Source organism: Megachile rotundata, chromosome 13 (genome assembly GCF_050947335.1).
Source record: "Megachile rotundata isolate GNS110a chromosome 13, iyMegRotu1, whole genome shotgun sequence".
NCBI classification, from domain to species: domain Eukaryota; kingdom Metazoa; phylum Arthropoda; class Insecta; order Hymenoptera; family Megachilidae; genus Megachile; species Megachile rotundata.
In genome coordinates this window covers 13,332,335-13,360,184 of record NC_134995.1, presented here as the reverse complement: position 1 = coordinate 13,360,184, position 27,850 = coordinate 13,332,335, and the positions used below count along the sequence as shown (strand labels likewise).

Genomic DNA, 27,850 nt, shown 5'->3' with positions numbered 1-27,850 from the left:
CCCACTACAGTTTCCGTTGTCCCTTCAAGTACAGTGGCATCTATTGAAGTTTAATGGCGTTTTCGCAGAACGAACGAGCGTATAACGAGGTGATTGATATGCTAATGGACGATCGAGGGGTGTTTCGGTGGTGTGCGACGTTCTTTCACCCATATGCGCCAATTGCGTGCCGGACGATCTAGATGCATTACGTGCATATATCGTTGTATTACGTATTCCATGGGCGTAACGTGTTCCAAAAAAGGGGCTGGGAGAGGAACGAGGGGATGGTATTGTGAATTAAGTCGGGAGAATGGAGGAACCAGCTTCGACGCCATCTTGATACTTCGATCAAAAAACAGGCTCTCGTTCTTTCTGCCTTTCCTTCGCTTCTCCGTTTTCGTTCCAAATTGCTTCATTCGATGCTGCCTTTAAATTTACTTACTTCGAGTCCTCTAACTATTCGTATAATTATTTAATGAAACTTACTATCCGCAAATTAGACCGAGTCGCATTCCGTTTTATCACACGAACCTGTCAGGTTAAGTAGTTCATTGCTCAGATTACGAGTCCCTTGTTCTTTTTTTAAAATGCTAATACAAACGAATCTAATTCCGCAAGAATAATTGGTTTCGAGTGAACAAGTTTCCGTGTGGTAATAATAGCAGCTATCGTTGCATCGCTTCCTGATAAATTTCGACGTAATTTACGTTGAAAGGATCGTGACTAGTGGTAAGTTGTACCGATGACAATAATGAAGCGGATGAAAAATCACTGTACCATTAAGCCTGTGTTTGGAATGTAATTAGCATCGAGCAAGTGAAGTTCGGTCACTGCATCCCCTAGCGAGGGTTGCGTGCTGCACGTTTTACGAGACGGCCCTTAACGCGAGCTCGTTAATTAAACTTATTATGCACGCTTGCAATTTATGCGATAAGAAAGGTAAACATTTAAATCAGTTTATTCGTTGCTAACGATGAATGAACTTGGCAGCTGCATAAAATTCTGATTATTTCGAAACCGCTATCTGATTCAACCCCTTTTTAATCCTTCCAAGTATTCAATCGTTTAAACCATATTATTAATTATTTTTTTAAACGACGCTAATTTTCCGTGCTCGATTTTTATTAATTTTAATAACGAACTTTTTCAACCGATCGATATCGCTACGATTTAAGAATGTTAATGCCGAAGATAAGAGCTCGCTTTTTCAGGCGGAGCCGAATCGCGTGCACGCTCGCGAGCGAACAAGCGCGCCAGGCAGCTTGTTCTCGCGCTTGTTAAGATTCATAAAGCGAAGCGTACGTTACACGCGACCTGCTGGCCCTCATTAGGGCCCTAATTACCCGCGATTAGCCCGGCAATTACCCGGCGAATGCGTTACTTTGCGAATCGCGATCACTACTTCTATTCTTCTCCACCCCTCAATTATACAATTCCTACTTTTCTACTTTTACTTTTCACGTCACTCAGTCGTCTACGACCAAAACTTCTTTTATTTTATGTTCCATAAATTTTCATGGTGAAATTCTTTAACTACTCGTCACTCGTGAACCATCATGATAAACCATTTTCGTATTTTCACTGCAATTGAATTTTTTATAATCTACATATAGAAGGACAGAAGACAAAATGTGCCTAACATTTTAACTTCTTTAAATTGCCTTAAAGTTGTGACAATAAGTAGTCAGCTCCTGCTGACGTATTTGACGAGGACATCATACGTTAACGACGTAGAGTAGCATTTATTTGTTTACAGCCATTTTGTGTGTTTATATTAGATGTTAAAGTGTATTACAGGCTTGTCAAATACTTTCGGACAGCAATAAATATCGACTGTTTAATAAAGTCGCATTTTGGAAGACGTTTGAGACAGTTGCTAATGTAAACAAGATGGCGGCAAACAAGTGCGGTTAGGAGGTTAAAATATCAAACATCAAAGTCGCATTTTGGAAGATGTTTGAGACAGTTGCTAATGTAAACAAGATGGCGGAAAACAAGTGCAGCAAAGAGGTTAAAATATTGTATATCAAAATCGTATTTTGAAGACATTTAAGATAGACGCAAATGTAAACAAGATGGCGGCAAACAAGTGCGGCTAAGAGGTTAAAATATCAAACATCAAAGTCGTATTTTGGAAGATGTTTGAGTAGTTGCTAATGTAAATAAGATGATAGCAAACAAGTGCGGTTAGCACGTTAAAATATCAAACATCAAAGTTGTATTTTGAAGACATTTAAGACAGTTGCTAATATAAACAAGATGGCGGCGAACAAGCGCAGCTAAGAGGTTTAAATATCGTATATCAAAATTGTATTTTAAAGACATTTGAGACAACGGCTAATATAAACAAGATGGCGAACAAACAAGTGCGACGCTAAGAGGTTAAAATATCAAGCTAACAAATAATAGCATTCTCTCACTGCCACTTAAAATACGATTTCTCCGCGACGCAAAATCCGGAAAAAAAGGAGAAAATACGGATGAGTAGCAAGGAAGAACAGGAGCAATTTTCTCGTGTCGTTTTTGCGAACTAGACTAGCCTGATTCCGCCTCGTCCAATTATCCTCGCTTAGTTTCGTTTTTACGCGACTAAAAATGAAACGAAAGATATCCGTAGCTTCGGAAGGTTTATTATTGCTCGTTGGAATTGTTTGTGAGCATGTTTACGGGAAAACGAGGGATGCAAATAAGTGTCGGTCAGGTTTTTATCACCGTCAGGAACCTTTCGTTGCAATTAGCTCGGTCGAGTCGTGTAATTAAAGACGGAACACGTATCGGTGATCGGGAGATGGGAATTTCGATAACTGGACGAACAGATGGACAATGGCCGATCGCATCGTTCATCCGCGAAATTCACGTTTTGTTTGCACGATCAACGTGTAATTTCGACGATCACCTGGTGATGATTTGTACTTGTTATTATCTCCGACGTTCGTGTATTTTTCTTAGCGCGTAAAGAACAGCGTATCCTCGCTAGATCTTCATTTATAACCCTTCGTTTCAATTTATAAGACCATACATAATTCGGGGAAATCGGACGAGTAATTAATTAGCGCCAATTCTTTTCGTTCCCGTTTTTCTCTTGCTCGAGAAACGTTTGTTCAACGGGTGTTGTAGATTTATTAGAGAAAGTCGATGCTTGCCGGTCAGATCGTTTCTAACGACACAACGTGCGTTTACAGGGTCGAATCATCAACATTACAGCGGCGTCGGCATTAATCATCGACGTGCAACGTTGATCGAAATCCGTAGCCCGAAGATTTATCGTCTTCCGGCTGCTTCGTAATCAATTAAAGTCGTCAGCGTGGTATCAATTTTAAAAGCCTACGTGTATACCAGGGAAAATGATTCGGCTCATTAATCGTGTACCGTAGTCTTCGATCATTATTTTCTTATTTTTTACGCAACACGAAACGCTGAGGTAAACTCGACGAGATATCGATCTTTCTGCAGTCCTTGTCCTTTGATTTCCGGTAACAAGTACGTTGAAAATTCAGCTTCGATCGTTGACACTGCTGTCTACATTCTACAACCACACAATTTCATCCACTTAATTAACCCTTCAACTATGTAGTTGTTAATCGTGACCTGAATTTAGGAAATTAATTTTATACTCAAGTACAATGTTGCAGTGTTACAACATATGTAGTTATATTTTTAATGTACATATTTTTATACTTGTTCAAAAATGTATCATACTGAGTAGTGACATAATGAAGCTACAAAAGAGCAACATATTTAGTTACATTTCTAATGTACATATTTTGACAGCTGTTTAAAAATGTATCATATTGAGTAGTGACATAATGAAGCTACAAAAGAGCAACATATGTAGTTATATTTTTAATGTACATATTTTTATACTTGTTTAAAAATGTATCACACTGAGTAGTGACATAATGAAGCTACAAAAGAGCAACATACGTAGTTACATTTATAATGTACATATTTTTACAGCTGTTTAAAAATGTATCACACTGAGTAGTGACATAATGAAGCTACAAAAGAGCAACATATGTAGTTATATTTTTAATGTACATATTTTTATACTTGTTTAAAAATGTATCACACTGAGTAGTGACATAATGAAGCTACAAAAGAGCAACACATGTAGTTACATTTCTAATGTGCATATTTTTATACTTGTTTAAAAATGTATCATACTGAGTAGTGACATAATGAAGCTACAAAAGAGTAACATATTTAGTTACATTTCTAATGTACATATTTTTATACTTGTTTAAAAATGTATCACACTGAGTAGTATACAATGAAATTGCAAAAGTGCCAGCATATTTAAATTTGTACTATGTTCCCACTTTTTACTATGTATCTTGTATGATGTATATACAAAAATGAAGTATTAATCGAGAAATTCGGAAAATGCTTTGCAGAGGAATTTGAGAGAAATTAAAAGCTTGCAGACAGGTTTGACTCGAGAAAAATGAGTACACTTGTATGTACCGTAGAGCAGGTAATTAGCATAAGGTGGTAAGAGTTTGTAAATCGAATAACCGAATGAGAAAGGGTGAAAAGCAAAGGGAGAAGCGTAGGATCTCTATTTGGTATGTTGACGCCGAGACACGGTCCGTATTAGCGGCGATAATTAACAAGGCGAAACATCAAGACTTGTTACATGTTTATAAACTAGGCAACAGATTACCAGTCACGGGGAGACGATTGCATTAACGAAGCAAAACCGAAGTAAAAAGAGCGAGGGTTAAAAAGAGCAAGTTCGAATGGGATGTTCGTCCCACAACGGTTAATATTGATGACTCGATGTTCAAACTCAAACACCATTAACCGTGATTGTCTATGATTAATAACGAAACGGGAGAACGAATCGAGCGAACGATGAAAAGCGTAAAAGGAGGATAGGACACGTCAAGAACGAGCAAACACGGTGTTTCAAAGTGGAACCACGATTAACACCTACAATTAACGAGGTAAAACAAGCGATACCTTTGTAACGCGTTTAATAAATCAACAAGCACAAACAAGCACCTTGCGAACGATGAGATCGCATCAGCAAAGTTCAGACAAAAGAAAAGGATGGAGCAAAGAGAAAGCTTTGAAAAGCTCTCTATTAAAGCGGAATAATTAACGCGTCAGCCCAGGGGCGGTGGAAGCATTGGAAAAGAAGGTCGACGATAAATCAGACATTCGTCGTCACGGTTGTTCTCAAACCTGTCCAAGGAGTTTACAAAATAATCGTTCGAGCATGGCCAACCATTTCGCAGCGGGCCCGTAAATCATTCGGTTAATTGCCGCTTATCAGACACCGACAGAAAATGCTGGTCTTTTCGGTGTTGCCTCCGGACAACCGTGAAGGACAATATACCTCTCTACTTTTTCTTTTGATATCATTTTCACTCTCTCTTCTTTTTATAAAATATTAGATTGTTTAAGATTTGGTGAGGGGTTATGTGAAATAAAGTAGACGTAGAGTATATCAGAGCAGTAATTATATTTATAAAGGGAAAATGGTGAAGAAAGTGTTGGAGAATTTGGTGGTTAGAAGATGATTTGGTGGAACCGAATCTCCCAATTTCCAATATTCCCAATTTGCAATATCTCAATTTCCAACATCCCCCATTTCCAACATTCCCAATTTCCAACACACCCAATTTTCAACACTCCCAATTTCTAACATCGCCAATTCCCAACGCCCCCAATTTCCAACCCCCCAATTTCCAACATCTCCAATTCCTAACACCCCCAATTTCCAATATCCCCAATTTGCAACGCTCTAAATTTCCAACATACCCAATTTCCAACATTTCCAATTCCCAACACCCCCAATTTCCAACATCTCCAATTCCCAACACCCCCAATTCCCAACACCCCCAATTTCCAACACTCCCAATTTCCAATATCCCCAATTTGCAATGCTCTAAATTTTCAACATCCCCAATTTCCAACGCTCCCAATTTCCAGCATCTCCAATTCCCAAAACCCCCAATTTCCAACACCCCCAATTTCCAACACCCCCAATTTCCAACCCCCCAATTTCCAACATCTCCAATTCCCAACACCCCCAATTCCCAACACCCCCAATTTCCAATATCCCCAATTTGCAATGCTCTAAATTTCCAACATCCCCAATTTCCAACGCTCCCAATTTCCAGCATCTCCAATTCCCAAAACCCCCAATTTCCAACATCCCCAATTCCCAACACCCCCAATTTCCAACCCCCCAATTTCCAACATCTCCAATTCCCAACACCCCCAATTTCCAACACCCCCAATTTCCAACACTCCCAATTTCCAATATCCCCAATTTGCAACGCTCTAAATTTCCAACATCCCCAATTTCCAACATTTCCAATTCCCAAAACCCCCAATTTCCAACACTCCCAAATTCCAACATCCCCAATTTCCAACACTCCCAATTTTCAACATCCCTAATTTCCAACACTCCCAATTTCCAACATTCCCCATTTCCAACACTCCTAATTTCCAGCATCTCCAATTCCCAAAACCTCCAATTTCCAACATCTCCAATTTCCATCATCCCCAATTTCCAACATCCCCAACTTCCAACATTCCCAAATTTCCAACACTCCCAATTTCCATGCATCTATACCTGAAGTACTCGCAGACCCTAACCAACCCTTTGCCTTACAATATCATCCCCCGCACATGACGCACGTAATTCTTGAAATGCGACGAATCCTACTCACATTTTCACCACGATTTCCCGTTTAATTTCAATGTCTACCCCTCCACCAATGTTCGCCATATAGAAAATGTCCCCAACATTCGAACCTTCCATGTCTGTCTTAATGTTCCAATAATGAACTCGCCCTGTCTGACGCACTCGAGAAAATCAAAAGGGTTAAATAACTTCGAAGGAAAGTTTTCTAAAAACAATATAAACATGCTTCAACTTCACCAAAATTGAAAGAACATTCATGCAAATGTTCTACAATTTCCATATTTATTAATCGCTGTCCAGATTAGAGAAGAAACATTACGACAACCGGTGATCTGCAGCCAAATTTGATTAGACGCGTAAAGCACAGTTTCTCGTTCTGCCCGAGGTGTTTGCAGATCAAAATCGTTGTTGGCAGACAGAACAGCGTAAAAGAAACACGTTGGAAGGCCCGAGGCGACTTGGACAATGTTCTGACACAACCGTGTGGACCCGGCATTACGCCCGGGTTCGCGAGCCACGAAAAAACCACGACGGTTCGCGAGATTATAAGGTTGTTAACGACATGCAGTCGCGTTCTCTCTGGCCGATGCAAATTACGCGGTAATATACAGTCCGGCATGCTAATAACGTTGCAGTAAATATCACCGCGTATTTCGTGTCGGGAATATATGGCCGACGCGTTCATTTTTCCCGCGCGAAGCGCTCGGCCCGCGCATGCGCTCTAATCGAGACGATCAAACTTTAGCACAAATTTCGAGATTACGTGGAAGATGTCGATGGGAAACTTATATGGGGACTTTCTTTGGACCTTAAGCTTTAAATTGATGTAACATAAGCGATAGTTTGTGTTAGTTTTATGTCATCAAATAATGTTAGACTGTAATGTACTTATAGAACATAGAGAATTATAGTTTCAAATGGCAGGCAGCCAGTTTATTCCAATTTCACGGACTGTTATGTCAACAATGTACTGAACTCTCGTGGCGAAATCCTGGTTAACAAATTCCGAGTCGTTTGAAACGGGTTAAGAAACAATGTCTCAACAACGTTGACACGAATATCAAGCAGTGGCGGGTAACTGGAAAACAATGAAGTACCGGCCAGCATCTTTCGTTAGTTTGCAAGGTGATCACGTATCGGGTACTGGATCAAAGCGAGCAAGATAAAAAGAATCTAATTGATGGCACTATCAGACACGCAACCGGCTTCATCGGTATCCCAACAAAGTACACGCTAGCCGCCATTTGCAAGTCAATTTTAACGCTTACCTCATTGTCGTGATATCGCTTTGTTCATGCGATATCCAGTTCGATTTTGCGCATTGTACCTTCTGTCATTTTCTTTTTTATTAATTTTTTGAAGGGTTGTAGAGTTTGAGTGCATGTGATTTTGAAAGGAAAGGAGATATGGGGATCTCAAACTTAAATTTCTTATAATTAAAGCTTGTACTGTTAGTACTTTTGGACTCTTATTATAATGAGAGGTGTAATAATAGTTATTTTAGTATAATAAAAAATATATAAGGTATCGTAGCTTTTTTCAATTTATTTTTTGAAGGGTTGTAGATTTTGAGTGCATGTTTGTGAGTCTAAAAAGAAAAAGAGATTGGGGGATCTCAAACTTAAATTTCTTATAATTAAATCTTATGCTATTAGTACTCTTGTGCTCTTATAATAATGAGAGGTACAATAATATCTATTTTATTATAATAAAAAATATATAAGGTATCGTAGCTTCTTTGAATTTGTTTTTATTTATTTTTTGAAGGGTTGTAGATTTTGAGTGCATGTTTGTGAGTCTAAAAAGAAAAGGATATTTAGGGATCTCAAACTTAAATTTCTTATAATTAAATCTTCTACTATTAGTACTCTTGTGCTTTTATTATAATGAGAGGTATAATAATATCTATTTTAGTATAATAAAAAATATACATATAAGGTATCATAACTTCTTTGAATTTGTTTTTATTTATTTTTTGAAGGGTTGTAGATTTTGAGTGCATGTTTGTGAGTCTGAAAAGAAAAGGATATTTAGGGATCTCAAACTTAAATTTCCTATAATTAAATCTTGTGCTATTAGTATTCTTGTGCTCTTATTATAATGAGAGGTGTAATAATAGTTATTTTAGTATAATAAAAAATATATAAGGTATCGTAGCTTCTTTCAATTTATTTTTTATTTATTTTTTGAAGGGTTGTAGATTTTGAGTGCATGTTTGTGAGTCTAAAAAGAAAAGGATATTTAGGGATCTCAAACTTAAATTTCTTATAATTAAATCTTGTACTATTAGTACTCTTGTGCTCTTATTATAATGAGAGGTATAATAATATCTATTTTAGTATAATAAAAAATATACATATAAGGTATCATAACTTCTTTGAATTTGTTTTTATTTATTTTTTGAAGGGTTGTAGATTTTGAGTGCATGTTTGTGAGTCTAAAAAGAAAAGGATATTTAGGGATCTCAAACTTAAATTTCTTATAATTAAATCTTGTACAATTAGTACTCTTGTGCTCTTATAATAATGATTCTATAATAATAGAATTTTAATATAATAAAAAAAATGTAAGATAAAGGAAAACGTAAGAGGGAGAACACATGTAGAGCTGACCATAAGAAGCAAAGTTGCAGCAGTCTCATCGCGTGTTGCGATATCGCGTTCTGTAAATGGTCGGTACTTTAATACGATATGAAAATGAAGATCGTCAAGGTATTCGACGCGTTAATTCGAAAGATAATTAACGCGTAACGGCGGGGACAGCCGTTCGCATAATTGCGCCAGGAAGAGGAGGCCACGTTCACATACAATATTGGATGACAGCGCATTCGCAATGCTTTATTCTCAGTCCAGCGACGACACACCTCATTATGCATAGAGAATCCGCACGCGGCCTGCATAATATGCAAAACTTCTTCCATTACCGTCCACGGCAACGTAATACGCCGGCCAACAGGGTACGCGATTCGACGGGAATAATAGCCTGCTGATATTATATCGGGAGCTCGTGCGGTATTCCGCGTTTCTTTTCCTTTTCCCCGTCTTTCTACCGTTTACGTTTTATTCGCGGCCAACAGGAACGCGGAATTTCGAGAATCGAACGGTACTCGAGTGATTCATCGGGAGTCGGTGAACGACGCGTTTTCCGCCAACCATGCGACGGATCTTTTGTTCGTGCGTGACTCTGGATATGTGAAATTCTTTATATAACGTCACTGGTTTTTGTTTATTAGTGAGTACGTTTGGGGAAATATTTTGTATATTTATTTTATTGAGGAGGGTGAATTCGGTAAATATAGCAAATCTTCTAATTTTCAATTCTCTGGCTCCTAATAGTCAAACTTCCAATTTCCAATGCAACCAATTTCCAACATCTTCAATTCTCAATTTCCCCAATTTGCAACGCCCCAAATTTGCAACGCCCCCAATTTGCAACGCCCCAAATTTGCAACGCGCCAAATTTGCAACGCCCCAAATTTGCAACGCCCCAAATTTGCAACGCCCCAAATTTGCAACACTTCCAATTTCCAACACTCCCAATTTCCAACATTTCCAATTCCCATCACTCCCAATTTCCAATATCTCCAATTCCCAATATCCCCAATTTCCAACCCCCCAATTTCCAACACTCCCAATTTCCAACATTTCCAATTCCCATCACTCCCAATTTCCAATATCTCCAATTCCCAATATCCCCAATTTCCAACCCCCCAATTTCCAACATTTCCAATTCCCAATACCCCCAATTTCCAACCCCCCAATTTCCAACACTCCCAATTTCCAACCCCCCCAATTTCCAACCCCCCAATTTCCAACACTCCCAATTTCCAACCCCCCCAATTTCCAACCCCCCAATTTCCAACACTCCCAATTTCCAACCCCCCCAATTTCCAACATCTCCAATTCCCAACACCCCCACTTTCCAACACACCCAATTTCCAACATCTCCAATTCCCAACACCCCCACTTTCCAACACACCCAATCTCCAATATTCCCAATTTGCAAGACCCCCAATTTCCAACATCCCCAATTTCCAACCCCCCCAATTTCCAACATCTCCAATTCCCAATATCTCCAATTCCCAACACCTCCAATTCCCAACATCCCCAATTTCCAACACTCCACTTCCCAAAATCCAAAATTTCCAAGATAAACCCCATAAGTGTCCACACCAATATACCCTGCCAACCCAGTAGATCATAACTGCCAATATACATCAACTCTCCCAGACTCGATTAATACTAAACACCGTATTCCTACGTCAAAGGTAGACGAAGTACACGATCGTACAGAATACGATTAGGCGTCGAGATTTCTGTCTGTTCACTGTTAATCGCGGTACAACGTATTTGTCGAGTATTATCGAGTTTAGTTTTGTAGGCGAGCGGCGTGGCGTTCGTGCGTGTCGTTCACGTTTTACGAGCCGCTTATCGTTCCGCTAGAAAAACGATATTACGCTAATTGGATTGCGATGAGGGTGCTTGTCTCGTTTCTACGCTTCGCGAGTCACCGACCAAGGAAAGAAGCGGAGAGAGAATGAAATAGAGAGAGATGGAGAGAAACAATAGGTAATTAAACCCATGGAATTTGCGTGGCTAATGTTCTCTTTCTTTGTCGCTCTCGTTGACACACATCCTTCGCCTTTTGCGTGGCCATCGTGCTGGAAAAAAGGAAAGGATCGCTTTCAATTATGTGGGATGGTGTTTTGAGGCGCCGGTGGGAAACGATTGTTCTCCTGGTTATTGAATTCTTTTTTGGAACGATGGGATGTGGATCTTACAAGGACCTGCTTACAAGTTTTATATTTTGACTTGCAAGGTTTTTTAGGCTGCTCTCGAATTTTAGATGGAGTTTTATGGAGAAGTGATGTGTATAGTAATTTATTTTCTGTTGTTTCATTTTTAATTTAAAAATAAATATACATTATTGATAGGCTTTAAATGTGTTCTATCCTGTTGATTATTATAACCATAGCTGTTCTCAAATTTTATATTGATTTTTATGGAGAAGTGATGTGTATAGTAATTTATGTTCTGTAGTTTCATTTTTAATTTAAAAATAAATATACATTATTGAGAGGTTTGGTTTTTAATGTGTTCTAACCTGTAGATTATTGAGAACCATAGTTTCTATCGATTGTAAGATATTTCTAAAGCCAACAGGAAAGATGTTACATAAAGAACATACTAATCAAACCTACACTTAAACCTTTCACTCAGAACTTCGAACTTAACCTAACAAACCTAACCTAACTTAACGAATGTAATCAACAGTTGAGATATTTCGATTATTAGAACCATACTTTCTATCAATTGTAAGATATTTCTAAAACCACCAAGAAAGATGTCACATAAAGAACATACTAATCAAACCTACACTTAAACCTTTCACTAAGAACTTCAAATTTAACCTAACAAACCTAACCTAACATAACGAATGTAATCAACAGTTGAGATATTTCGAAGTCCAAAAAAATGTTCAAACTTCCCAAAAATTATTCCGCAAGAGAAAGAAACGGGCGAGGATAAGAAGAGAGTGGCGAAACGATCGGCAGAATCAAAGAGTGTCCCCGGTTTGTCAAAGAGAAGCGAAACGCGAACGATATTCCCGATTCGAACGATCGGCGTAAACGATAGGCGCGGTGCTGTTCGTCCATCGCGAAGCCGATTCTCTCGTTCGCTCCTCATCCTTTTTGGACGAAACGAGAAACAGAGGGGAGAAGGACACGTTGGTTTTCTCGTCACGATTCTGGCATGTCACTGTCGTGTGTCGTCGACTTCGTGTGCATACTGTCGGCCTCCGAGCTTCGCTTGATTCGAGATCGACCGAAGAAATCGTTACACTTTACAGACTTACATTCGTTATAAACCTCTACGGTGTGTGGACGTACAAAACGGAACTGTTTTTTCCCCGCAAATGTTCTGTATGTTTGAAGGAAAGGAAAACTTGAAGGAAAGAATTACTGTAGTTGAATTATTAGAAAGAATCATGACATGTCTATGTTATTAGACAAAGACGGAGATCTTTTTGATGCAAGTAGATTTGATCCAAGTCGAATTTCGTTACGACAATCGTTTGTACCAGTACGCACAATTTTAATAACATCGAAGACAAATATTTACCGACTGTACTCAAAGATTAGTATTTGAACAATCTTTCTCCCCTACGTATTGATTCAGTGTCTCCCTGTGTACAGATACTACCTGGTATTGTTAATCCACGGCAGGTGTCCTCTTTCGAAACGCTATTCCGTTAACAAAATATCATTCCCTTTTTTAATCCCGTTGGAAATCCAGTTACCCAGGCAGAAAAAATCGTGACGAATATCGGTAAACATGGCCTTTGCACAGAGGTAGAAATTTCAATTTTGCAAAATGTGCAGATTGGAAAATTAAAGATTTGAGAATTTGAGGATTTCAGAATATTTTCGTTTGGGGTTTAGAGAATTTTGGAATTTGGATCTTTGAGGATTTGTTGATGCAAGGTTTTGAGAGTTTGAGAAATTAATTTGAACGCTTAGGAATTTGCCTTTTGAGAATTTATTGATGCAAGACTTTGAGAGTTTGAAAAATTAATTTGAACACTTAGGAATTTGCCTTTTGAGAATTTGTTGATGCAAGGTTTTTAGTTTGAAAAATTAATTTGAACACTAAGGAATTTGCCTTTAGAAAATTTGTTAATGCAAGACTTTGAGAACTTGTAAAATTAAATTGAACACTTAGAAATTTGCCTTTTGAGAATTTGTTGATGCAAGACATTGAGAGTTTGAAAAATTAATTTGAACACTAAAGAATTTGCCTTTTGAGAATTTGTTAATGCAAGGTTTTGAGAATTTGTAAAATTTATTTGAACACCTAGGAATTTGCCTTTTGAGAATTTATTGATGCAAGACATTGAGAGTTTGAAAAATTAATTTGAACACTAAAGAATTTGCCTTTTGAGAATTTGTCGATGCAAGACATTGAGAATTTGTAAAATTAATTTATACACTTAAGAATTTGAAAAATTGCTAATTAAAAAAATTTAAAGATTTAATAAATGAGAGTTAGGGACACAAGTAACAAATCTCCTTAGAAGAGTCCGACACCCTCCGTAAATTTTTTGAGAATCGCCTGCCGAAATAAAATGGCGCCCGCGTGGAAAGGTACGGTATATCCGGGGGAAATTGGCTTCCGTTGGCGTCCGATCACGCTCAATTTCGTCCTAACAAAACACGAGTGTTGGCCGCGAGATCGTCGCACGTGTGACAATTGAAAAATAATATCGTCGAGTTTATTTAGCCGTGCGATCAGAGAGGTCCGAGGGGATGTTGGATCGTCGCGACGCGACGCACGGGGGATTAAAAATAATGTTTCGAGCGTGACTGGCCAGCCCCCGGGGGATTATGGGACAACGTCGTCCACTATGATTGGCTGGGGATGCAGCTCCATGGATTTTATTCTGGGGGAAAAAAAAAGATCGGTTGTTCTTATCCGCCTATTTTTATTTCTCGTATCAACCTCCCGTTTAATCTGTCGCGTTTAATTGTTCATAAACGCGTTCCACGGATTTATTACTTTATATGAGACTTCTTTTTGAATAAGAGATATGTTGGTAAGAGAACTTTCTGCAAAGGTGGAGGTTTACTGGAGGCTTCCTGGAGGATTAATATTCGATAAACTTCTTTTATATTTTAACCCTTGAGAGGTGACTCACAATCATTATATTTAATACAATAATTTTAAATAAGCATTTTTTAACTGATTCTATATGATATGTGTGATGTGTAAACATAATGAAGCAAATAATAGTGGCAATTATTAGTAAAGAAATAATAACCTCAAGAAAATTCATTCAACCCCTTGCGCTCGAGAGGTGTCACAGTCAAAATTATATTTAATACAATAATTTTAAATAAGCATTTTTTAACTGATTGTATATGACACGTGTGATGTATAAACATAATGGAACAAATAATAGTGGAAGTTATTAGTAAAGAAATAGTAACCTCAAGAAAATTCATTCAACCCCTTGCGCTTGAGAGATGACTCACAGTCAAAATTATATTTAATACAATAATTTTAAATAAGCATTTTTTAACTGATTGTATATGACACGTGTGATGTATAAACATAATGGAACAAATAATAGTGGAAGTTATTAGTAAAGAAATAGTAACCTCAAGAAAATTCATTCAACCCCTTGCGCTTGAGAGATGACTCACAATCAAAATTATATTTAATACAATAATTTTAAATAAGCATTTTTTAACTGATTGTATATGACACGTGTGATGTATAAACATAATGAAACAAATAATAGTGGAAGTTATTAGTAGAGAAATAGTAACCTCAAAAGAATTCATTTAACTTTTTAACTTAAATTTAAAAGTTGCTGTTTGCAAACAGTCAAATTACCTTCGAGTGCAAAGGATTAAAGCATCTTGGTACTTTAGATGATATTTTGAAAGAGTTTTATATTGTATTTTGTTGGTGTTTCATTCTGAACTTTGATAATTAAAGAGACTCGAACAGGTCCTTAATTTTGATATTTTATTTCAATATCTAATTCTGTATTTCATTATTATAATTCTTGTTTCAAGATAAATTTTAATATTGTATAAAAATTTCCTGTTTAAATATTAGTGAATCTACAAGTCTTTCTGCCGTTTCAAAGTTGCCGTTTGTAAACAGTAAAATTCGAGTGCAAAAGTCTTCTTTATTTTAATCGTAATACAGCTTACAAGATAGATCGGCCAGTTTCTGTTCAGAATCGTAAAGTCCCTGCCAAAAACAGGATGCCAGTAGATCAAGATAATCAGGAGCGTCGAGAAACGTGGTAACAACGTTTTCTATCCGATCGATCGAATTACCGGTAGGATTACAGGTAATATCAATCTCGGATCGCTCGCGTGCACGGTGATTCTCGTGGCGTTCGACGAGGGTAGAAACCGTGGCGCGTCGATTCTCGCCGTAAGATAACGAGAGTACGCGTGTATCTGGTGGAAAAGCGATCCGAGTCGAGGTCCAGGAGCAGCGTAATTGAAGCTGCTCCAGGAGAACGCGGCTAAGTGACAGGTGAACACCTTATACGCGAACCTGTGGGACCCCGTAGACTCGGTTCGCGGTCCTCTACGCCACGTCGGTCCTCTTTGGACGAGCACAGGTGTGCGAAGACGAAGGCTCATCCCTCGTCACGGCACCTGCGCGAACCTCTTTCGCCGGGAAAGGACTCGAGAGGCTCCTCTGTCTGCCCATATTTGCCTTTCGAAAATTTCGCTGATTGATACCGCTGTCTCTCATGGGCGTAATTGGCGACTTTGGAACCCTTTGCGGTTTTCAACTTTTCTCGCTTTCCTTACATTCTTTTTCACCAGAAAAACGCTACGTTAATATCTACAGATAGGCTTACAGTAAAGGTTCAGAGTATGTATATGTTGACTATTGAGATTTTTACGACTCTATATCTTCATTACTGCCGATTCGAAGAGGGACGTTCGATAAGTATTCGAAAGAATCGTAGGTGCAGCTTCCACGGAATAGCTCGGGACGATTCCCGACGTAATCGTAGCAATTAGCCCCGGAATGAATGGCGTAACGAACGATCTAGCGCGGGAAGTTCGACGGATCGTGGTTTGCGTACCCAGGGGAACTTTTCGAGGATCGTGGCACTTAACGGATGATTAAGAGGGCAAATAGAGAGCCACTTTCCCCTGGTTTCGTTGTACGGTGGCGCAGTATCATCCCCTATAACGCTCCCTGCAGGACCCTCGTTCGCGCAGTTTAATCGAGTTACCCTCTCCGTTCTCCCCATTTCGTAATCACCCTCTGTCCCCGAGGGTTGCCATGGAGACCGCAGGCGGTCCTGAAAGCCGATTGGCGGATCTTCACGCACGCGGAAACCCCGGCCACCCCCTTTTCGCGTCCCGCACGTACGTGGCCTATTCCCCAGGATCGACCCCCTTGTTTCAACCCCCTCGGCTCGTCCCAGGCCAGCTGGATTTACACTCGGTTTAACCGGGATACCACCCTTCCTCGACGCTCCTCGAACCGCCGCACCATCGAGACGCTCCATCGACGCCAGTATTTTACGGAGGCGCGTTGTAAAAATCGCATAAAAGCTTCCAGCAGCTTGGACGATTTATACGCCGAGCGATGCGTATATACGACCTACGATTTTATTCGATCCTACGGAGCGGCGTTTTTATGTATATCGCCGGAGAGGCTTTCCGACGTGTCACGACCCTCTTCGATGCCTTCAATCCTTATAATTATATTTTACAATTCTATTCACACATTTTTCAAGTACTACCAAGCAATTTTCTTTTTTTGAAAAAAGAATGAAGGTGTAGTCCAAGAAATATTCATGGGAAATTGTTAAAAATGTCATCATTTTTTTCCCCTTTCATTTTTCTAGTCTTCATTAGGAATCTTGACATTGTAATCGGTTTACAATCAAACTCATACATTAAACTTGATGAACAAATACATTAAACTCATTTTTCTTTCGCTAGATCTTTGACTAGATGTTTCCTACACTCCTCACTGTTTGCTAAATATCTTTCATGCTTCATTAGAGAAGGGTTGAAAATTTGTAACAAAATGTACAGTGCAATTATACCTCATATCCACACACCATAGTTATTTTAATGCACAAAGTTCTCCGTGTCCGTAAACTGTTTCCACCCCGTCGCTAGATGCTCACCCCGAAGAGAGGCTAATCCGGGTCTTGTCAAAACCACGTTGGATCGGGTGTTAGACAAACATCCCTCCCGTGTTTCCATCATCCCTTGTGCTCGTATCCAGAGTCACAATGCTGATTTCACGCGTTGATAGTTCGAAAATGGACTTCAACCCTTCTCTCGCAAAGAACCACGAGTAGGACAATATATATCTAACAGTCAATTCGAGGACAATAGTCGTTCTGGCTTTCACTCGTTCGCAGCAGTCGTTTCATCCCTTTCTTCTTTCTTTTTTCCTTTTCATGGGGTTCCGCGTCACCGACACGAACCATTGTAACCGGATACACTCAGTTTAAGGGTGGTTCCTCGATACACTGGGGTGGATTATAACTAGTTGCCACTTAATTTGCCGACGACCCCTTGTCCAACCGGATTGGCTCCCTTCGGATCGATTGTCGAACCAAATGACGCTCCTCCTGATATTTACCCTTTATTGCGGCAGGATTTTTATCATGGCAGCTCGACTGGAATCTTATGATTTTATGTATTTTGATTTTTTATTATAGGTGTAGAGTCACATGAACTAATAGAGTAGAGTAGGCTTCATAGAGTAGGCGCTGTGAAATTTCAGTTTAGTAGATTATGATTCTGAGGTTCAAAATTTCGGTGCTCAAGTTTAGAGTTAGAGTGCAAGGAAGTAGCTAGCATAGAATAATAAGATATTGGTATTCTAGGTGTGATAGTGCAACGCGTTAATAATGCAAGATTAAATTAATTAAAATGCAAGGATAGAGCACGTGGAATTAGAAGATATAGTGATGCAACGCGTCGAATTAGAATATGATGCGACGTGGCGCGTGAGGTTACAGCGCGTGGAGTTAGAGCGCGTGGCGATACCACGTGTGGAATTAGAACGCGTGGTAATACTACGCGTGGAATTATCACGCATGGCGAATTCCATGCGTGGAATTAGAACGCGTGGAATTACCACGCATGGCGAATACCACACGTGGAATTACCACGCATGGCGAATACCACGCGTGGAATTATCACGCATGGCGAATACCATGCGTGGAATTAGAACGCGTGGTGATACCACGCGTGGAATTATCACGCACGGCGAATACCACGCATGGCGAATACCGCGCGTGGAATTAGAATGCGTGGCGAATACCACGCGTGGAATTAGGATGCGTGGCGAATACCACGCGTGAAATTAGAACGCGTGGCGAATACCACGCGTGGAATTAGGATGCGTGGCGATACAACGCATTGCGATACCACGCGTGGCGATACAACGCGCTGAAATACCACACGTGGAGTTAAATCATATGCCAGTACCACGCATGGAATTATACCGCGTCGATATACAATACATAGAATTAGATATTGTGACACAGTATGCAATTAAAACTTGACACTTACTGTCACCCTAACGCTCCTAATAATAATAAACCAAAAGATTAACAAAAAACGACTTGTTTCTGTTGCAGGTGAAGGTCTGGTTCCAAAACCGACGGACAAAGCACAAACGAATGCAACAAGAGGAGGAGGCGAAGGCGCAGCAACAGAGCGGAGGTGGCGGAGGCGGAGGCGGCGGCGGTGGCGGCGGTGGCGGAGGAGGTGGAAACGGGAACAACAATTCTAACAACAAGAACACCCATCACGTGAGCAAATGGCAACAGGAGACGGGCGACTATCACCACGAGGAAGACGAGGAAGAGGAGCACATCGATCCGGAGGCCGACGAGTGTTCGAGCGGCTCGGAAGCGTAGCTAGACGTTCTCTGCCTGGACTAAGGCGCCAGGAATTTCGTCTGATCGACGTGAAACGTCCTTGTGACTCCATCCTTTCGCAGCATCCGACGGGCCGAAATTCCGTCGAATCTTGGCAGAGAACTTAAACCTTGCTTTACGCGCAAGTCTGCGAATGTGACAGAATCGAGATGAACAATCGAGAAACACGCGTTCTTCGTTGTTATCCAAAGATACAGTGTTCCAAATTCGGAACGTTGCTCGAAGCGAACTTTTAGTAGCTGAAGCTCGAATGACGGTAGACAAAGTGAAATTGCTTGGAGTTTGAACATGGTTTCAAGAAAGAAACAGTATCGACGCTTTCGAGTATTAGAAGTCTGAAGTCTCATGAGTCGTGTGAAATTCCTGTGGAATTGTGGGACTGTCAATCAAAGAAGGCTAACCGTAAAGAAAATTCGAATCGGGAATTGAAATCGAGTGAAAAAGAGCAAGAGGCTATAAATCCTTGAAAAGAAGCGCGTCGATGCAATTGCGATGGAATCGCGTGCGCTGTCAGTCATCGACCGTCGCAACAATGGTCGCCGTTGAAAAGAGAAGAAGTCTCATCGAGCACAACCAGAAGACTATGGACCCTGTTGGCAAGACTGACGTAATAGCATCCGTTTCCGTGTTCCTCGCGTCGAAACAATCGAGAAGAGTCAACCAAAGTCCTTCGAGACTGAGTTTCCTTCGGAATCGCTTCAGTTTCCGAGCAACTCGGAAGCTGGCTAATGGCTGCATTGTTCTTCGAGGAGCCAAATGGAGGAACTTCCGGCGGAAACGGCGGCATCAACCTCCGAAGGTCTCGAAGAACTTCGTCCACCCGTTTTTCCGAAATCAACTCGCAAACATCCTGCGGGTTTCTCGACGGGGGTCGAATCGACCCGCGTTTACACGAAATCTTGCCATAGTTCGTGTAAATACCTGAAGTGAACTGTTCTATAAAGAACAAAGTTATAAAGAGGTGGACGTGTAAATAGTTTTGTGTGATTGTGTCCGATCGAAAGACGATCTTATTGAAGAGAGAGAGAGAATGTATTGTATGAGTGCGAGAGAGAAGAAGAAGGAGATCGAGTGCCAAACTTCGTACCCTTTAGAGAGAAGCCCAGTGTAAACTTCGAATTGTACTTGCGATTGTATTTAAACGTCGTACCACGAACGACCACCAGTATTCCCTATGTCGAATCGATGTCCGAGATGTACGATTTTAAATTATTCTATCGATTACGTTAGCGAGACACCTCGATGATCGTTCCTCGAAGAATCTCTTTTGCTAAGGTCTCTGTGTAACTGGTTTTTGGGGAGTTGGAAGAGGGCTTTTGGAATTTGGGGGTTTTAGGATTTGGGAAGTGGGGATTTGAGAAGTGGGGGGTTTAGGGTTTGAGTGCTTGGGAATTTGGGGATTTGAGAATTTAGGAATTTGAAAATTTGGGGATTTCAGAATTTGGTGATACCACGCGTGGGATTAGAACGCGTGGCGATACCACGCGTGGAATTAGAACGCGTCGCGATACCACGCATGGCGAATACCACGCGTGGAATTAGAACGCGTGGCGATACCACGCATGGCGAATACCACGCGTGGAATTAGAATGCGTAGGGATACCACGCGTGGAATTAGAACGCGTCGCGATATCACGCATGGCGAATACCACGCGTGGAATTAGAACGCGTGGCGATACCACGCGTGGAATTAGAACGCGTAGGGATGCCACGCGTGGAATTGGAACGCGTGGCGTATACCACGCGTGGAATTAGGACGCGTGGCGAATACCACGCATGGAATTAGAACGCGTGGCGATACCACGCATGGCGAATACCACGCGTGGAATTAGAACGCGTAGGGATACCACGCGTGGAATTGGAACGCGTAGGGTTACCACGCGTGGAATTGGAACGCGTGGCGAATACCACGCGTGGAATTAGGACGCGTGGCGAATACCACGCGTGGAATTAGAACGCGTGGCGAATACCACGCGTGGAATTAGAACGCGTGGCGAATACCACGCGTGGAAATAGAACGCGTGGCGATACCACACGTGGAATTGGAACCCATAGCGATCCCAGGCGTGGAATTAGAACGCGTGGAATTAGAACATATGGCAATACCACGTGTGGATTGAGAATTTGGGGATTTCAAAATTCTAGAATTTGAGAACTTGGGGATTTGAAAATTTGAGTATTACTGAATTTAAAAATTGGATTTCAGAATTTGAGAACATGAGAACTCATGGATTTGAAAATTCAATAATTCTGAAACTTAGACCTCATACAATCGAAGGACTTGAAAATTCATGGACTTCAAAATTCAAAAACTTCAAAATTCAATAATTCTCAAATATTTAATTCTGTAACTCCCTTACAGAATTAACAAACCAAAAAATTCAAAAATATGAAAATTCTAAAATAAAAATTTGCCACTCCACAACACCAACTTCAAGTTACACCCTCCTCGATGAAAATACAATACATTGTGCGTATAAATTTTTTCGAGGAGGTGGAGATGAACAGATCGATTAACGGGAGACTCGATTGATGGATAGATTCTTGGCGAACGATTGATCCGCGTACGCTCGAGGAGTCAGTTTGTAAATACGTTGTACATAAAAGAATTGTGATTTTACTCGACGTGCAAAGGCGTAGGATTGTACGAGCATCCGGAAGATTCAGTTCGTGTTCTAACGATATAGCGAAATAAATTATATCATCTCTTCAAGATACACGTGTACCTTTCATTCATCAGCCTTAATCGAGGATGAATGGCATCGAGCGAATGGTGTTTTGCATTATGAGTTTATTGGAAATTTTTGTGAGGATGGAAGATAAGAGAAGAAAGTCTGAATTTCTACTTGGAACCTTTAAAACTAGTTTTATTCATTGAAGCTTTATTCAAGAATTCTAAATTAACAAAGTTGATCTACGATACTGTATAGAAAATATAATGAATCACTTGAAATTTGGAGCAGAGAAGTCACTTTTGTAATTTTCCTTGAAATTGACATTTTTAGCTGAAGAACAGATAGTAAATATAACTAAATATAATCAACGAAAACCATGACATAAATTATGGTCTATTAACAATCCACAGATCATAAAATTAAATTAAGTTTCAATAATCAAAGTGCAAATTAAAAAACTTACAAACTAACGCTAAAAAACATAATGAAACACATTCCTTGAAATTGAAGGACGTTTCAATAATAAATTAACATATAAAAATAAAGATACAAGGTTTGAACGCATCTGCCATCGCATACCTGAAGTAGCATCTCAAACAATTCGTACCCTTGGAAATTGAGCTACGTTTCCATAATTATTATGCAAATAAAGGATACAGAGTACCAAGCAAACATCTGCTCATAATCACACATTTTTTATAATCCAGAAGCTGTATTTCTTACCCACATTCCTGGAAATCGAACTACTAATTATCGTGTAAAGAAGAAAATATACGGTTACAGTGGTATCATCCCAACAGAAGTTGTAGTCAACAATCCACATTTCTCGAAAGTGATGTTTCGATAATTATCGTGAAAAGGGTTTGTACATAATCACGCGCAAACTATGAAAAACTGAACAGAAACACCCTGTCACATAATTCTTGAAGATTGAGCGATATCTCCTATCGATCTTTCAATAATCTTCGCATAAATTGAGGGGAAACAAGGAGCCACCTGTTCATTAATGCATTTACTGCCACGGCTATATATAACGTAGTACGTTATAATTGCATGCTTGGAATTTTGCAACTGAAAATTTCCACCTACTTTGCGTAATTAACTTAGGTTGCAATTTTCCTTTCTTACATGCGCAACTTGTATCTTTCATTTTGAAATTATCGATTAGGTTGTTAGCAAGCAACCGGTTATTGCCAGCTATCGATGCAATTTTCTTTACTTTGCACTTGCAACCATCTTGTTTACATTAGCGTCTGACGCTTCCAAAACTCCACTACATTGCACTGGAACGGGTTTTTATATTTAAAAGTTATTAGTTAACAAGTTGAGTGAATTTAGAATGTTACGCACGTGGAATTAGAAGAGAAGGTGATGCAACGCGTTGGATTAGGTGTTGCGACGCGACGCATGGGATTAGAACGCGTGAGAATACAGCGCGTGGAGTAAGAACGCGTGGAGATACGACAGATGGAATTAGAAGTCGTTGCGACGCAGCGGGTGGAATTAGGGCGCGTAGAGATACAATGCGTTGCTATACCACGCGTGGAGTTAGAACATATGGCGATACCACGCGTGGAATTAGAACGCGTAGGGATACCACGCGTGGAATTAGAACACGTGGCGAATACCACGCGTGGAATTAGAACGCGTAGGGATACCACGCGTGGAATTAGAACGCGTAGGGTTACCACGCGTGGAATTAGAACGCGTAGGGACACCACGCGTGGAATTAGAACGCGTGGCGAATACCACGCGTGGAATTAGAACGCGTAGGGACACCACGCGTGGAATTAGAACGCGTGGCGAATACCACGCGTGGAATTGGAACGCGTGGGGATACGACGCGTGGAATTAGAACGCGTGGGGATACCACGCGTGGAATTAGAACGCGTGGAGAATACCACGCGTGGAATTAGAACGCGTAGGGACACCACGCGTGGAATTAGAACGCGTGGCGAATACCACGCGTGGAATTGGAACGCGTAGGGATACCACGCGTGGAATTAGAACGCGTAGGGTTACCACGCGTGGAATTAGAACGCGTAGGGACACCACGCGTGGAGTTAGAACGCGTGGCAAATACCACGCGTGGAATTGGAACGCGTAGAGATACCACGCGTGGAATTAGAACGCGTGGAGAATACCACGCGTGGAATTAGAACGCGTAGGGTTACCACGCGTGGAATTAGAACGCGTAGGGACACCACGCGTGGAATTAGAACGCGTGGCGAATACCACGCGTGGAATTGGAACGCGTAGGGATACCACGCGTGGAATTAGAACGCGTAGGGTTACCACGCGTGGAATTAGAACGCGTAGGGACACCACGCGTGGAGTTAGAACGCGTGGCAAATACCACGCGTGGAATTGGAACGCGTAGAGATACCACGCGTGGAATTAGAACGCGTGGAGAATACCACGCGTGGAATTAGAACGCGTAGGGTTACCACGCGTGGAATTAGAACGCGTAGGGACACCACGCGTGGAATTAGAACGCGTGGCGAATACCACGCGTGGAATTGGAACGCGTAGGGATACCACGCGTGGAATTAGAACGCGTAGGGTTACCACGCGTGGAATTAGAACGCGTAGGGACACCACGCGTGGAGTTAGAACGCGTGGCAAATACCACGCGTGGAATTGGAACGCGTAGAGATACCACGCGTGGAATTAGAACGCGTGGAGAATACCACGCGTGGAATTAGAACGCGTAGGGTTACCACGCGTGGAATTAGAACGCGTAGGGATACCACGCGTGGAATTAGAACGCGTAGGGTTACCACGCGTGGAATTAGAACGCGTAGGGACACCACGCGTGGAGTTAGAACGCGTGGCAAATACCACGCGTGGAATTGGAACGCGTAGAGATACCACGCGTGGAATTAGAACGCGTGGAGAATACCACGCGTGGAATTAGAACGCGTAGGGTTACCACGCGTGGAATTAGAACGCGTAGGGACACCACGCGTGGAGTTAGAACGCGTGGCAAATACCACGCGTGGAATTGGAACGCGTAGAGATACCACGCGTGGAATTAGAACGCGTGGAGAATACCACGCGTGGAATTAGAACGCGTAGGGTTACCACGCGTGGAATTAGAACGCGTAGGGACACCACGCGTGGAATTAGAACGCGTAGGGATACCACGCATGGAATTGGAACGCGTGGCAAATACCACGCGTGGAATTAGAACGCGTAGGGATACCACGCATGGAATTAGAACGCGTGACAAATACCACGCGTGGAATTGGAACGCGTAGTGTTACCACGCGTGGAATTAGAACGCGTAGGGATACCACGCGTGGAATTACAACACATGGCAATACCACGCACGACAATACAACGCATGGTATTAGAGACACAGTCTTTGAGACACACACCAAACTAAACAAGATGGCCGCAAAAAACAAAATGGCCGTACAAACCAAGATGGCCGAAAGCTCCACGAAATTTTCATTCCCAAAGAGAACGATCGAACATGTAAAAAGGCTACAGCTGACAAATCATTTCTACGGAGTTGTCTTTCGGTTTGATCGCAGTGTTCGCAGGCTACCGGCGATCCTTGTCGATAATCGCTTTATAATCGCCGCTTTGAAGACGAATAATTACGCGACCGAGCGGGCTCCCCCGTAATTAACCGAGCCGCGTCTGTCTTCGTGGATGAAACAACGGATACGTAGACTGCAGACGCGAAACGTGTTTCGCAACGAGTCGTTATTTTTGTCGGAATTGCCGTTAACACGGGACGGAATCGCGAATTTTGCCAGCTCGACAGTCTAATGAGAGGTTCTGCTAACTCCGTGTGTTCGACTTTTGGGGGAGGATCGTTTCTTCGAACGTTCGCAACCTTGTGAATGTTTCCTTTTTACTTTCGTTCTCTAAACACGAACACTCGATGATTTTCAACAAATGATACTTTTTAACGGGCTGTTTTATGAAAGGGAAATTTTTGTCTTAGGTTAAAGATTGCTAGACTAGGTTTTAACCTCGAGCCACAAAAATGGATGACTGTTTCCTATATGAAAAATTGATTCATACAAAGGATACATGATTTTACAACATATTTGAAAGAAAAATTTGTGATTCTTTTATTTGACTGTTTATTTCATTGCTCAGATTACATCAGTACATAAATTTGTAACAAAATTTGCAAATATTTACTGAAATATTTATTTAACTAATTATTTTAACTACGATTACATGGGGTGTTATACAGTTATACATGCAATGGAATACAAGAATGAAATTCGCGAGGTAATTATTTAATGTGAACTATAAAAGATATTGCGCAATGCAGAGCTAAGTAATGGGGATGATAGAACAAAAATATTTGCCATTAATCGTTTATTAACTCGTTAAACGACCCAATCATCGACGAAGCCATTTACAAGAAGGAAAAGGAATTAATCGAACGTCAGTACCCACAGCGTTCTCCGATATAAATTAAGATCGATTAATCGGTACTTGGACCGGAATTATACTGATCAAGCTACGGGGCGATAATTAAGCGCGTTAATTGGAACGTTGACCGAAGGACGATAATTAAGCGCAGAGGAGAGACCGTCAAATCGACGCGATCGTCGATTAATAGATATCTCATTGTTCATATTGGTGTCTGCCTCGTGTCGACAGCTCGTAAAGTCCGTTTTCACATAGGAACGTCGCTCTTCTGCGGACGAAACCTCATTAATATTCGTGAACAGCCGGTCCTTAATCGATGATTATCCACTGATCTGGCAATTAGCGCACCGCTTATATCGATACTCCTTATCAACCAATCTCGTTATCGACGCTTCCCTTTTCGTAACCTTTCAGATTGAGGAACGTTCAATTATCTATAGAATTTATTGCTGGGGAGTACAACAAAATTATTGATAAAAGAAGATTGACAAATTGATGTTGTGATCCTTTCGACTTTTTAGTTTATGGAGGGGGAGGGTTAGGTTGCTTAATTTTCTAATTTTAGGGAGGCAAATTTTCTGTTACTATTTTACAATTTCTCGAATTTCAAGGAGTCAAATTTCCTTAATTTCCAAATTTCAAGCTTCCCAAATTCCAAGCGTCAAATTTCCCAAATTTCCAAATTACAATATTTCCAAATTCCAAGCTTCCCAAATTCCAAGTGTCAAATTTCCCAAACTTCCAGATTACCAAATTCCCCACTTCCCACATCCCAATTCCCAATCACCCTACTTCCAAACCTCCACATCACCACACTCCCAAATTCCCCACTCCCCAACTCCAAAATGTCCACCTTCCAAATGTCTACTTCAGATTCCAAATGTCCACCTTCCAGCACCCAAATGTCTACCTTTCCCACCCAAATCCCCAAATCCAAAAATCTCAAAACAACCTTCATAACACCTGCCATATGAAAAGACGTTAGAGGCAACAACACCGTTGAAACGTAATGAATCGCGAGTTTGATCGACGCAACGGAACCGCGATCGAGTGTCATCTGGTCGTAAAGCACAGTGAAAATATTCATCAGGCATTTCATGGCTCTAAACATTGTAGCCGTGTAGATACTCGTGCATCGTTGAGTACCGGTTATGACGAACGACCTGTATGGCAGCAGGGGTATAGCAGCAGGATCTCGTTCCGTCTCGAGGATCCTCTCTCTTTCGTGCTCTCCCTCCATCACGGACGTTACACCTTCTCGCTGTCTCTTTCTCGAAGGAAGTAACAGTATCCATCCGAGTGGATGGATTCCGTGCGAGGTGTGCAGGGACCGTGTGGATTGTGTGCAGAATGAACGCAAACTGTGAGGGTAATTTGCAACACACCGGCAATTTACATAATTAGCAGTTCTGAACTCGCGGCCCTCGACGACCCCCACCCTTCTTCTCCAGTCTTTCCTCTTCTTTCGTCTTCTATCTGTTCCCTTGAAAACGATCTGCGGCTGAATACGTCTCGTTGGGAACGTGCTGCCCTTACCAATTGATATTCACGTAATTACTGGTACAACTATTAGTACTGAATCGCGATTTATCAGACCTAATTATTTTGAGTACTCGAATAGTTACAGTCATCGCTCCAAGTTTATTTATGTAGCTTCGTATGAAGTCAAAGTTGGTAT

General features: G+C 41.0%; 1 protein-coding gene across 1 annotated transcript in view; it reads left to right on the top strand.

Moving 5' to 3' along the window:
* Window positions 1-21,811, top strand: part of LOC100876009 (uncharacterized) — a 44,055-nt gene extending 22,244 nt beyond the window's left edge. Inside the window, exon 3 of the mRNA XM_012280960.2 lies at window positions 18,794-21,811. Coding sequence (XP_012136350.2) covers window positions 18,794-19,075 — 282 coding nt within the window. The 3' untranslated portion in view covers window positions 19,076-21,811. The remainder of the gene's footprint in view (window positions 1-18,793) is intronic.
* Window positions 21,812-27,850: the final 6,039 nt, after the last annotated feature.